The sequence below is a fragment of the Microtus oregoni genome, unplaced genomic scaffold, assembly GCF_018167655.1.
Source record: "Microtus oregoni isolate MIOR12 unplaced genomic scaffold, Mior012 000017F_ref0000208, whole genome shotgun sequence".
Classification (NCBI taxonomy): Eukaryota; Metazoa; Chordata; class Mammalia; order Rodentia; family Cricetidae; genus Microtus; species Microtus oregoni.
Window position 1 is genome coordinate 3,420,268 of NW_024543076.1, and position 14,100 is coordinate 3,434,367.

A 14,100-nucleotide genomic window follows, 5' to 3' on the forward strand; every position below is an offset into this window, starting at 1 on the left:
GACACCCCAGCTTCAGTTTCTTACCACATCAGTACTTGGCTACAATGAGTTTCTCCAGGCTTAGCAAGTTTATGTGTAGTCAAGGGAAACTAAGGCCCAGCCTCATAACCTGAACCCCATTCTCTCTTTGCTGTTACCTCCGCCTGGACTTTGCTTACTCCCAGCCTGATCATGTGCCTGGTGTAGAGTGAGAGATTATGCTGGGCGGTGGCAGCGGCGGCACACACCTTTAATCCCAGCACTCAGGAGGCAGAGGCAGAAGGAACTCTATGAGTTTGAGGCCATCCTGCTCTAGAGTAAGTTCTAGAACAGCTAGAGAAAGAAACCCTATCTTAAATAAGTAAATAAGTTTTTTTTGAGGAGAGCATAAAGTGAGAGGTTGGTGTTGCTGGCGCAGAGTGGGTCTGCATTGTAAAGTGAGCGGTAGCTATTGCTGGCATGGTTTCAGCAACGGTCCTTCCGTATGCAGTGAGTTCTTACCAGTCTAGACCTGGGTGATACCAGTTCTCAAGCCGGGTGTCCTTCTCCGGGGCTTTCCTGACTGTTAGTGCTGAAGGGGGTACCTCCCACCACAGTAGTCCTGCCTCATCCCAGCTCCTGGTTCCTGTGGGACACCGGTGCTGTCCAGACTGGCTTCCTCTCCATGTCAGCCCCATGAGATCAAGGGTATAGTGAGTAAATATTGGAGAAACCAGTTGCTATTGGCTGGGTTGAATGACAGTGGTTGAGTCTCCCTGACCCCTTGAGTCTGACCTGGCTGGCCATCTCCACAGGCTTCAGCGTGTTTCCAGCTGGTCCCTTGCTCAGATCCAGCACTACTAGGCCAAATGCCCAAGACAGCCTGTGATCTCCGGCCTCCTACCAACAGGCTGCCTGCTGATCTCCTGGCTCCTGATCCAGTGCCCTTTGCCCTCTTTTTGATCCTTTACGCCTGGCCCCTCCTTTCTTTGAACATAAAGCAGCCAGGACAGGACCTTACAGCTTACCTGTTTGCCACCAGGAACTACCCTTAACAAGGCCCCTAGGGCCCCTCTCTCTGTCTCTCTTCCAGTCCCTATGCTCAGGGAGGGAGACAACGGGCATCATTTACCTAGGGAATTTTCCTGCCTTCCCTGAGGACAGCTCAGTTTCAGCTGGCTAGAAATGTGATCCTAATAAAATGCTTTGTCAGCTTGCTGGGGGATGTCGCTCAGGCTGCCCTCCTGAGCCTGGACTCTCCACATCTGGGGCCACTTGCTTGTGAAGCCAACTTTGTTTTTGTTTGGCTGTTTCTCCCCATGGCTGCCTTAGGGCCCAGAATCCCTGGAAATTTTCTGATTATGGTAGCCTAAACATCCCCAACCTGTGTTCTGTTTCTGTGTAACCATAGAAAGACAGACAGATTGACAGTCTGTAGTGTGTATTCCCTCTCTCACACTCACACACACACACATCTGACATCTCACCATATAGTCACTTCTGCTGTTGCAATGTTCCCTTCGTGGATCCTGCACAGACACAGAGGAGGTTTGGGGAGTCCCTCCTCCTTGTCACTGAAGGCCTTTGCCACCCCATTGAGATTTTGTCTCCAGTTTTCCCAGTCACAGATTCATGGTGACATATCCATTCTGTGGCCAGGTGGGGCCATCTGCCCCCTGCACCACACGCCCTCCTCCTTCTCTGGCTCCTGTTGTATCCAGAAACTCAGTGCTGGGATTCTTATTTACCCAGCTAGAGCAGGGGCCAGCCAGGCTCTTTCAGATTAGTGAGCTGTCCTCTCCTTTGCCCATGAGGCTTCCTGTTGGCATGTTCTAGGAGCCCATTTCATTGAAAGAAATTCCCTGGCCCACCTCAGAAAGGCCTGGGCCACACTGCCTGCTCCTGTCTCCACTACTCTTACCCTGTTACCTCTCTGGCTGCTCTTTCCGACACCATTCCCAGACTAGTCTTGTGCCCACACTAGACTCTGCCACAACGTGTTCTTTGTAGCCGCCTTTCTTCGGGGCTTCCTTTCCTCCTCCTCCTCCAGTCCGCACAGGATTTCCTGGTTGCCCTGCCTGGCACAGCCCCAGCTGTGGGATCCGGCCTCACTTTCATCTCCTTAGCACCTGTCACCACAGGGCAAACTGGATGGGCACAGAGTACCTGGTGTTGGGTTGCTTGCATGGCCCGCGGGCCTTGCATGGGAAGCCTTGCAGGGGTCTGTCACTCTTCTCCCTGACCTGTGGCAGACACTGACAGAGCAGCTGTCGAGCCTCCCCACAGGAGGCTGGAGTCAGCAGCTGCCCTCTGAGGGCACTGAGCCTCCTCGGAGGTCGGGGGGGCTGACCCACCCAATTCTGACTCCCCTCTTGTCCTCTCCCCAGATGGTATCATGGAGCCATCAGCAGAAGTGATGCCGAGAATCTGCTGCGACTCTGTAAGGAGTGTAGCTACCTTGTCCGGAATAGTCAGACCAGCAAACACGATTACTCCCTCTCCCTCAAGTGAGTACCTTATGCCCTCTGCCTACCCCGAACAGTGGAGTGTGCCTGCATGGGTCTAGTGAAGAAAGGATGCACTCCGTTTCCCCAAGAACTTGTCTGCGTGAGTTATTTCAACCTGGTTTTTAATGTAGTTTTTAATGGGGACCCAGAGAAGCTGTGACCCCCTGCTGCTTTCCCAGAGGAGAGAGGCTTGGCCTCGGAAGTGTGGTCACTAGCTAGGAAGAGCTCTCGTGTGCAGTGAGCCCAGATCTGTGCTTGGCTCTTAGCACGTCTTGCCTGTCTCCAGCTTCATATAGTCCTCTGATGAGGAACATGTTGCCTTACTCTGTAGACTGGGAAACTGAGGCCCGCAGAGCAGGTGACTGATGAGCGTGTCTGACCCTCCATGTGCTGGGTTGCTGTTGTGAGAAACCTTCCTGTTGTCAGGGCGTCCCCGGGCAGGTGCCTTCTGTAAACTCCAGAGTTTGGGAGGGAATGCCATGAGCTAGAAAGAACCCCACTGGGGTTATCGCCGCTCTGCGGATTGCCAGGTCTTTCTGACCCATGAGCTATTGAAATAAACAGGTTTAGAAATAAGAAAAGGGTTGTTTTTTGTTGTTGTTGTTGTTGTTGTTGTTGTTGTTTCCATGTTGAGTGTTCCGTTGTTCGTTGATGTTGCTAGGCAGGACCCAAGAAGAGATCTAGACTCCATTTTATAGATGAGGAAATGGAGGCTCAGAGGAAGAGGACTCTCTACGGACACAGAATTAGTGACATAGCTGGAGTGTGGCCCAGGTCCTCCATGTAGACATACTGGGTCCCTTGCTTCCCCTCTGCCCTAGATCCTTGCCAAAGGCTCCTGATGGAGAGTAGGCTTGGCAGCACTTCTTTCAGGAAAGCTGGCACACATGATGGCAGGGTGGGCACCCTGTCATGTGGCCAACCTATCCCCATAGCCCCGGATAGCCTGCTGCCATCAAGGGCCCCGGTGCTGCTGGCTTTGTTGTCTCTTTCTCTGTCTCGGTGTTCATTCCTCAGGGGTCACATTCCTCCTAGAATCTCCATTGTCTGGCACTGTGGAGGGGCCTCTCCAGAAGCCCTGCTCAGTAGGAGGAACAGAGAGGCCCTGTGTGCCAGGGATGGGCCTTGTCAGGTATCAGCCTTCACATTTGATGCATGGAGACATGCCCACCCCTAAAAAAAAGCAATCTAGTTGTGTGCCATGACCATGTGGGATTGTGGGAAACGGTCTGCTGAGAACCTGTGGTGTGTTGGAGTGTTTGAGGAGTCTGCAGCCAGCTGCTGAAGAAATGACCCCAGTGAACCCAGCAGCATCCATGCTTCTACCTCCTTGAGAAGAACTCGTTACTCAGTCTGCATAAAAACCAAGTCATGGGTTGGTTCCAGAGGTCAGGGCTTGGCCCCTTTATCCTTGCCATGTGCCATTGGATTGGGGCCCTCTCTAGGGGTTAGACGTTGATTCTGCTTTTATAGTGATAGGCTTGTCATTCAGGTGGTCTGGGTGCTGTGGTAGCCAGTGGAAGACCTCATCCCTCCTTGGCCTTCACAATTCTGAGCCTCCCTGTCCTCATCTGTGGACTGGGATGATGACCTGTTTTTAAGTAACAAGCATCTAGTCCAGTCAGCATTGCCCATGTGACCTAGTAAAGTTCCTACCCTGTCCCTGTTTCCTGCTAGTAGCCTCGAAGATGCTTGTTGTCTAGTTAAGAAACCTGTGGTAACACATGCCTTTCATCCTAGCACATGTGAAGCAGAGGCAGGTGGATAGCTGTGAGTTGGAGGCCAGCCTGGTCTACGAAGCAGGTTATAGGCCAGCTGGGATTCTATCGTGAGACCTTGTGGTCCAGAGTATAGACAGTGTCGAGTTCTGCCGCTCACTGTTTGCATCACCAGTGTGTGACCAGCAAAAGTCAGACTTTGGCAGTCTTTATGGACACCACTGGCTCCCCATGTGTCCCTGCCTGTGGATTCAGCCTCTACTTTTGCTTGGTGGGCATTCTCTGGCTAAATCAGCTGCACTTCCCCAGCCAGTGGCATCTAGTATGCTGCACAAGAGCCCTTGGCCGCCAGCCTGAGGTCTGGTTTGTTGTCCTGTCTGATCTACCCACCAGGCCTGCTGTGTAGCGACTACTCTTCCACACAGGAGCTGGAGCAGGAGGATTGGGTTTGCTCGTCTAGCGCCATTAGAGTTACCCCCCTTGTGGTCAGAGTGCTGCTCACATAGGCAGTCTTTCCTTGAAGCGGTGCTTCCCAGAACAGCCATGTTCTGTGACCCTCGTCCACAAACAGGGCAGCTGTGGTATGTGGGTACTGGCTGCTTTGGACAAGCATCACCTTTGCCAGCCTGTATGCAGTATGTGGTTTCTTACATCTTCAGGCCTGCTGCCAGTGCTGGGTGCAGAATGGCAGCCCCACACCACACAAGACGGGTTGCAAGCTGACATTGGAATTCCAGCTATTTCTCTTCTCGGCCTCCGGCCATTTTCATGTAGGTATTGGATCTTTCTGTGAGAAAGGTGTGTGGAAGAGAATGTACTTGGAGAAGCCTATTTCTCTAGGGCAGGGCCCTGGACCTGCTCTGTCCTTCCCCTTGGAAGACTTTGTTGGAAACTTCTGTACCTGGCACTTGGGTCTGGAGAGAGAGAGCCAAGGCGGACAGCCAGACCCAGCTGCAAACTCACAACCATCCTCATTCTGACTGCTTTGCAGCATGCAGGACTGCACCAGGGGCTTTGCGTGCCCAGAGGTGGCCTGTAACAGGTGGTCACCACGACCAATGGTCAGAAGCTTCAGGGGCAAAAGCTACTGGCGACCCTTAGGAGATGCGAGTATTCCTCAGTAGAGAGAGAGGGTAAAGGTGTGGTGTTGAGGAGCCTCATAGGACTTCTGTGTCTCCTAGAGGAGTTGGTCAGATTCACAGGGACAAGGCCACTGGCTAAAGGGTCCTGCTCAGAGTCTGTCCCCTCATCCATCAGCAGATAGATGTCTGTGGCCTGCACACTTGTGCTAGGGTGGCCTCATGCAGGGGCTAGGGCAGATTCCCAGATCTTTGTGTGAGGTTAGAAGTCTGAATGCCTGCTAAGGTGTCTGGCAAGGCTGCGGTTGGAACTGTGGCACACACCGATACAGACATACACCCTTATATTTGATCAGAAGGCCTTAGGGTATCAGCTGTGTAAGTGACTTCAAGGATTTATCTAAATGAGAAAACATCCCCAGCGGAGATTCACAATGGACGTAACTCTGCCCTTGAGTGCATATTGGACTGCTCTGACAATGAAGACAGTGACTTGTTTTTGTGGGGATCAGTGACACCCCTGGGTCTGATAACACTGCCTCCCTCCAGCTTCCTGTTTTGGGCAAGGTCTATAGCCCATCCCCCTTCACACCTCAGACGTCTGTCACCCTCTACTGTGGACAACACCCACCTTTGAAGCTGGTTCAGAGATCCTTCAAATGACATTCATCACTCTCAGTCTCTCCTGTTGCAGGTGTCTCTTGTCCCCTGAGTTTGACAACAAGTTCTAGCCAACCTCGTGCCTGCACACTTTCTCCAGCCACACAAGCAAAAGGTTGAGCCTTTAGCAATTGGTGAGAAAATAGCAAAAGCCGGCGCCCTCTTGTTTCCCTGTAAAGGCAGGAACAGTCTCATTAGTAGGGTTCTTCAGGCTCGTTGAGCTATAAAGGGCCCTTTAAGTGTTAGTTCTGCAAGATTTGCGGAAGAATCTGGACAAGATGGGGAAAACGAGAGGGGAGGGGGCGGGGAGGAAGGTTATAAGTGGTGGACATTGAAGAGGGAGCAGGCACGGGCATGCTAAGAAAAACAAATCCCACATTGGCCCATGTCCAGGAGTGGCACATCCTGGCTAAAGGATGGGGCTTTTTCTCAGAGAACAGAGGAGTCCCTGCAAGTGTCCATAGCAAGAGTAGTGCTCTCTGAGCCTTGTTCTAGGAACATCAGTAAGGTACAGACATGAGTGTTGCCAAAGGGAAAGGCTACAGCTTTGGCTTCCCTGTGTCCCACGTGCCACACCTATGTGACCTGAATCTGCACTGGCAGGGGATCTCCTGTGAAAGGGCTGGAGTGAGGAGCATGAGAGCATGGGGTAGAAGCTCAGATGGAGGGGAACCCTGCTGCTCATTCAGGCACTTTGTGTGGAGTTCTGGTTCAGCCTTTCACCAGTGTCCCTGCCGTGTCCCCACGCTGCAGACAGCAGATAACAAGGTGAGGGCCTGGGGTTCGACCACCACTGGCTTCCAGTTGTGCAGCTCTGCAGCGAGCCTACAGAGACCTTCCTTGAATCTGAGGACAGGGGCGGGCCCACCTCCACCCTGTGGGGTGGGGTGGGAAGTTTATGAAGAAAGACCCCTGTGTGCTTAGGGACATCCCTTTGCATCTGCCTGGAACAGTGAGTTCTTTTGGCTGCTGTACACCCAGTACCGCCCAGTAAATGCCCCCTGGTTTATAGGAAAGGGTAGGTAGGTGTCGTGGATCTGGCAGAGCTCAGGGGAGGCATTTCAGTTAGAGGTATTTTTCTTTCTCTTCTCCCCTCATTGATTTGTAGGTGAAGGAGAGAGTTTTCAAACAGTGGGCATGTCTGGGGCCAGCCAGGCAGGCGAGTGATTAATCTTAGTTTGTTGCTGCTGACAGCCAGGAGCAAGAAATAATAAATGTTTGCAGGGAGGGGGAGAGGGAGAGGGGGAAGAGAAGCTGAGCCCTGCATGCAGCAGTGGGGAACATAGATTTCACTACCTTCTGTGGAGTCAGCATCAGAGTTCCAGGGCTAGGGCTCTAAAACCCAGGGCTTTAAAACAAAACCAAAAAAGAACGATGGGCGACTCCAAAAGCCGCTCCGCCAGGATTCCCGACAGCCTTTGAGCTCCCTTCAGCTGAGTCGCTTCGGTCCAGCCACACATCCCCCTGGTCCCTACATGTCTCTAAGAGCACCGTGAACCCCTGGAAGGGCAAACCTTCAAGGAAGGCAGTATGTGTGCAGTGCCTGGCTCAAGCACAGTTACTACTTGTCTAGGGACCCCACATTACCCAGCTCTAACCGCAGGGCCCTGGGCTTGTCTTTGTGTCCTGTGGTCTTCTGAGCTGCTGAGTTGGGTGTAAGCTGGAGGAGGGGACATACAGGAGACAGCAGTGATGGCCCTGCTTGGGAAGGGAGAACTGTCTTAGGTGAGTGCAGAGGATTAGTAAGGGGTGGGGCAGGAGCCTGGGAGAGCAAGAAGTACCACCTTGCAGTACGTGGCATCCAGCGCCCTCCCTAGGGTAGAGGTGGTAAAGTGCTGACCAGGTGCTCTATCTAGCTCTGCATCAACATGGCCCGAAGCCCTTGACAACTCCCTCAAGCAGAATAGCGTAGGCTGTCTGAGCCTCAGTTTTTTCTCATCTGAGCAATACACCTTGAGCAGGAGCCTGGCTATTGATTGTGGGCTTTGTTGGGAACATTGGAAAACCACCTTGGAAAGCCACGGGTTATAAGAAAAGGGGAAAGGGGACTCTGCCCATATCCATACTCTTTACAATGGTGCCAGAGTTTTTGCTGGTGCTGGAGAGAAGGCTTCCATGTGGCAGCTCCCAGTCTTCTGTAACCCTGGTCCCAGAGGATCTGATGCCCTCTACTGACCTCGGTGGGCCCCAGACATACATTTGGTGGTCAGGTGGACATGTAGGCAAAACACCTGTACACATAAAATATATAAGTCTCAAAAGACAGCTTATGTGGCTGCAACTAGAACAAGCCTCCATCTCCATGACTGAGAACCCGAGTCTCACAGAACGAGGGTCAGATCCACCGCCCTCTGAAGGCGTAAGTCACAAACAATGCCACACCAGTTTGGAATTATGATTAATAGGGTGGTATTTATTTAAAGGGGAAAAAACTTACAGATCACTGTCCCAGGCAACAGCCCTCTACGCAACCAGGAAGGGAGTCTTGTCGCAGGCGGAGCAGGAAGTGAAGAGAGAGAGGAGAGGGAAGTAGCCGCTTTTTAAAGGGAGAGAGACCACGCCCCAATGGGCTGGTATCTCAGCAGCTATAGGCTGGAGGAGTGGGAGGACCTCCCACAACACCTCCCCCTTTTGTTTAAATAAGAGAGTTCTAAACCTACTTTGAAATTATATACAATAAGTACAAATATCCTATTCTAACTAGCTTGGTCTTGTATAATAAATAACTTGGCCAAGTCATGAGAGAAAGTAACTACATTTATATAGTCTTCAACCCCATCGAAGATCTGAGAAGGGAAATAATGTTACCTGGGTAATTAGGAAGTTCAGTAAAACAACTTCCAAAACATGCAACAAATCACAGAGACAACTAGCTACCTGGGCAATCACCCAAAGTCACATTAGCAGCGTTGAAGCAACCAACTTTGGCTAAGGCCTAACATAACTGACATACCATTTTCTAAGGCAAGCAACTTTTCAAAACTATCTTACCCTGTTTTGGCAGGATATGACAGTCCTGTTTTATCCATTGATGCACGCTCTGTATCTTTGTCAGTGGTTGGGGTATGGGCATTTCTTTGCCCCAAGGCCAGTTCTGCCAAAAAGAAAGGCTCCAGGTGGAGTGTCTTTGGTGCTCAACATTCTCTCGGGAATAGAGCAGTGTTGCCAGGAGCAATTGTGTCTCACTACCACAAAACTCTGAGTTAGATTAAAGGCCATTTTCTACAGCTCTTTGAAGAAGTTGAACATTATCTATCTATACTGAGTATAATCTCTATATATCTAAAGAACCTGATTAGTCTAATTATAAATGACAAACTTGGATGACTATTAATCTATATAATTCTCAATATCTATCTAACTTAAAGACTAAGACAATAAACGACTGTGAAACAAATGAGGACAATGACCTCCAAATATAAACAATGTACAAATATACATTGCAGTAGGTAAATATATATCAATACACAAATATTATATAAGTATCTTAATCAGAGGTAGAAATGTACACTGCAATATGGTAAATATATACAATATATATATCAATACAATATATGTCAATACATAAAATGTTTTAAACAGAGGTAGAAACATGCATGCATACAATAGCCAATATAATTTAACTTTGTATCAATATACAAGAATCTATACCAATATATTTGTCTAAAAACAGTAACTCACAATTACAAATCTATTATCCCATCATCCCTCTTTTTTTTTTTTTTCAAAATGATCCCTGAGCTTATAAAATTCCTCCCCCAACCCTCAGTCATATACTAATTATAATCAACCCCTAAATGATGTCCCTAAACCCAGGGGCAAACTTTACTGGGAGAGGGGACGTCGTCCTCTAGAATTACTTCCAGCTGTCATGGGGGCGATATTCTTTCTGGGGGATCCTGTGAAAGTAAAATGATGGTTAAATTTCAAGATCAATGTCTTTTAAAATTGCAAATAGTCTCTGAGTATTTTGTGCAGGTCTGGCCAAAATGTTGTATAAGATGTGCACCATTTCAGCTAACCAAGTTGGAACTGTCTTGTGCAGCTGGTACCCAAAGCAGGTCTTGTAGTAGCGCTATCAGTATCCTGACGTCATATCAACCAGGTGGAGTTGTTGTTATGGGGCCCCATCTTCTTCCTGGAAACTTCAAATGTCACTTCAGGAAAAACTCATGCATTCTTCATTGTGAAAAACTTAAACATTAATCATATAGACATATATGTATATATTCACTGAAAGGCATGATAGATATATTCAATGAAAAGTATGATAGATATGAAGAAAAGCAAAGATGTTTTCTAAACTCATATTTCTTTGTCCCATATAATGGCTCTTGACATGAGCCAGAAACTCCAGAAACTCTGGGTTTTTCTCTTACTAACAGGCTTGGAATTGGAGAGGGACTGAGCCAGAGTCCAACTTCAAAACCAGCTTTATAAATTTAGAAATACGGTCTAATATTACTTACACAACCCATTCAGTTTTCTTGATATTTCCTATTGGGCAGGTATTTTTCCATCTGTCAGTATCCAAATATCCAGGGTCCCTTGAATTTTTCAAAGATGAGTGATTTTCCTGTGGAGATAAGAACAGAACCCTGCCCCCATTCTATATGTTTTTCTTACCACCTGTATGAATATCATCATTGTGGATGAGTTGTCATTTCTCCTTTCCAAGAGGTTTCTCCTCTTCAAATCGAAACTTTATTAATTTTGATGGTATCCACAATTTTTCTTCTCCTATGGAAACAAGAGCAAAACCCCTTCCCCAACGTAGCACATCTCCTGGCTTCCACTGAGAGGTCAGCACATCTTTGAAATAAATCGGTTGATTTAGTTCAGCAGACTTTTCCATTATCCAATGTCTTTCTGCTGCTGTCGTTCCTTTCTCCTTAGCGTTAAGAAAATTCAAGGTTAATAAAGCATTATGTAATCTATTTATGGGGGTATTTTCGGTCCCTTTCTGTTTGTTCAGCATATCCTTTATAGTACGATTTGATCTTTCTATAACTGCCTGACCTGTAGGATTATTTTGTATACCTGTAATGTGTTTTATATTATAATAATCAAAAAAAGCGTTTAATTTTCTTAGACACATATGCTGGACCATTATCTGTCTTTATTTGTGCAGGTATACCCATGATGGCCATAACTTCCAATAAATGTGTGATTACTGAATCAGCCTTTTCTGAGCTCAGGGCAGTTGCCCATTGAAAACCTGAATACGTGTCTATGGTATGGTGTACATATTTTAATTTACCAAATTCCATAAAGTGGAACACATCCATCTGCCAGATTTCATTTCTCTTAGTACCCTTTGGGTTACTCCCTGCAGGCAACGGTGTTTGATTATAGAAAGAACAAGTAGGACATCTCTTTATAATGTCCTTAGCTTGTTGCCAAGTAATGGAAAATTCTTTCTTTAGGCCTTTACTATTGACATGATGCTTCTTACGAAATTCTGAGGCCTGCAACACACTTCCAATCAATAATTGATCAGTCTCAGCGTTGCCTTGGGCTAGAGGACCAGGCAGACCTGTATGGGACCGGATGTGTGTTATGTACATCGGACAAAGCCTGTTCCTGATTATGTCTTGTACCTGGATAAACAATGGAGTCAACTCTGTGTCATCTGGTATAAATTCAGCGGTTTCAATATGCAAGATAACTCTTTCTGCATATTGTGAATCTGTAACTATATTAAGAGGTTCTATTAAAACCCCTTAGCACCATAAGAATGGCATATAATTCTGCCTTCTGGACAGAATTATAAGGGCTTTGTTCCACCTTACTCAATTCATCTGACTTGTAACCTGCTTTCCCTGATTTATTTGCATCAGTATAGAACGTACGGGCTCCAGTTATTGGAGCATCACGTGCAATTCTAGGAAGAATCCAAGAAGTTCTTTTTATGAGGTTAAGTCTACCACTTTTGGGATAGTTGCTATTAATTTCTCCCAAAAATTAGCACAAGCTCTTTGCCACAGTTCATTGTCTTCCCATAACTTTTTTATTTCTTCAGTAGTAAAAGGCACTATAATTTCTGCTGGGTCTATACCTGCTAGTTGACGAAGTCTCAGCTTACCTTTTATAATTAATTCAGAGACTTTTTCCACATAAGTTTTTAATTTTTTACTTGGTTTATTAAGTATAAACATCCACTCTAATGTAATATCTTCCCTCTGCATTGGAATCCCTGTAGGGGAAATTTTGGAAGGCAATATGACTAGGATGCAGCTAAGATTTGGGTTCACCCTATCCACATGTGCCTCCTGTAATTTTTCCTCAATCATTGTCAGTTCCTTTTCTGCTTCAGCTGTCAGTTTTCTTGGACTATTCAAATCTTTATCACCATCTAAGGTTTTGTTTAAATGAACTATTAGATCAGGTGTTAGCCCAACAGCTGGTCGTAGACTGGAAATGTCTCCTAACAATCTTTGGAAGTCATTAAGAGTCTTTAACCGGTCTCTCCTAATTTGTGCCTTTTGTGTTTTAATTTTCTCTAACCCTATTCTGTAACCTAGGTAATTAATAGAATTTCCTCTTTGAATCTTTTCAGGGGCAATTTGTAATCCCCACCTAGGCAAGACTTTCTTTACTTCTTCAAACATGCTTTCTAAAGTATCTTTATTTGAATCAGATAACAAGATGTCATCCATGTATTGATAAATTATGGACTTGGGGAATTGTTTACAAATTATTTCCAATGGCTTACTTACAAAATATTGGCACAATGTAGGACTATTGAGCATACCCTGTGGGAGGACAGTCCATTGATATCTCCTATTAGGCTAAGAATTATTATAAGTAGGCACTGTGAAGGCAAATTTTTCTCTATCCTTTTCTTGTAACGGTATAGTGAAAAAACAATCTTTCAAATCAATAACTATAAGAGGCCATCCTTTTGGCAACAGAGAAGGCAAAGGAATTCCAGATTGTAGTGGGCCCACAGGTTGAATTACTTTGTTGACAGCTCTTAGATCTGTCACCATTCTCCATTTACCAGATTTCTTTTTTACAACAAACACAGGAGAATTCCAAGGGCTGGTTGATTCTTCAATATGGTGAGCATCTAGTTGCTCTTGCACCAGCTGTTCCAATGCCTGTAGTTTATCTTCAGCTAGAGGCCACTGTTTGATCCATATTGGCTTCTCAGTTAGCCATTTTAAAGGTAGGGCTGTTGGTACCTCTAAAGGTTTGGTATTTGCTGTATGTTCTTGTACAGCCTGAATGGCTGGTGACCTTTTTCCATAATACCTCATCATATCCTCCCCAGAATTATGAGTTCCTGGAACTACGGGAATGTTAATCTGGGTATTCCATTGCTCTAGCAGGTCACGGCCCCATAAATTTATGGCAATATTGGCTATATATGGCCTTAGTTTTCCTATTTGTCCTTCGGGCCCTATGCATTCAACCCATCTTGTGCTTTGTTTTACACGAGATAGGGTTCCAATTCCCAGGAACTCAACATCTACCTCTTGAAGAGGCCAATTTGGATGCCAAGATTCTGGGGTAATGATACTTACATCCACACCTGTGTCTAATAAGCCTTCAATAAAAGTGCCATTTATACAGACTCTTAGCTTTGGTCTTTGATCATTTAATAGAAGTCTGCCAAAATATACGTTTACTCTGTCCTACTGGTTTTTTTTGACTCATCCTCCACACGTAATTCATCATTTAGACCAGTATTACTTTTTACAGCAGAAATTGGAGCTTTTAATTTTCTTGGTGAGGCACATTCTCCACTGTGACTGGGAATGACTGGGCCACTGTTGGCTTGGGGGCCTGCGAGAGGCCCCCCAAGGAGTTTCCCGATGATAGCGGATTGCCCCGTCTGTCTGTTGTTGACCTACATTCGTTGGACCAATGCCGGCCTTTACCGCATCTCCTACATATACCTGAAGGCCGAGGTCTCCTATTTTTGTCATTCCCAGAAGAGATATTATTCCTAGAAATTCTTTGCCTGCAATTCTTTTGCAAATGTCCTAATTTACCACAATTAAAACACCTGGCAGTTTGATGTCTCCTCATTCCTTTGGAAATCGCTTCTCCTACTCAAGATTCATCATTATAGCTAAACGTCTCAACATTCATCGTATGCTGAATCCATTCATCCATAGGTGATGATCTAGACTTTAAAGGCCCAATTATCTTTTTGCATTCTATGTTTGC

General features: G+C 46.6%; 1 protein-coding gene across 1 annotated transcript in view; it reads left to right on the top strand.

The window, feature by feature from the left end:
- The window catches only part of Shb (SH2 domain containing adaptor protein B), a 122,052-nt gene that overhangs the window by 91,042 nt on the left and 16,910 nt on the right, over positions 1-14,100 (top strand). Inside the window, exon 5 of the mRNA XM_041667816.1 lies at positions 2,346-2,465. Within this exon, the coding sequence (XP_041523750.1) occupies positions 2,346-2,465 (120 nt within the window). The remainder of the gene's footprint in view (positions 1-2,345; positions 2,466-14,100) is intronic.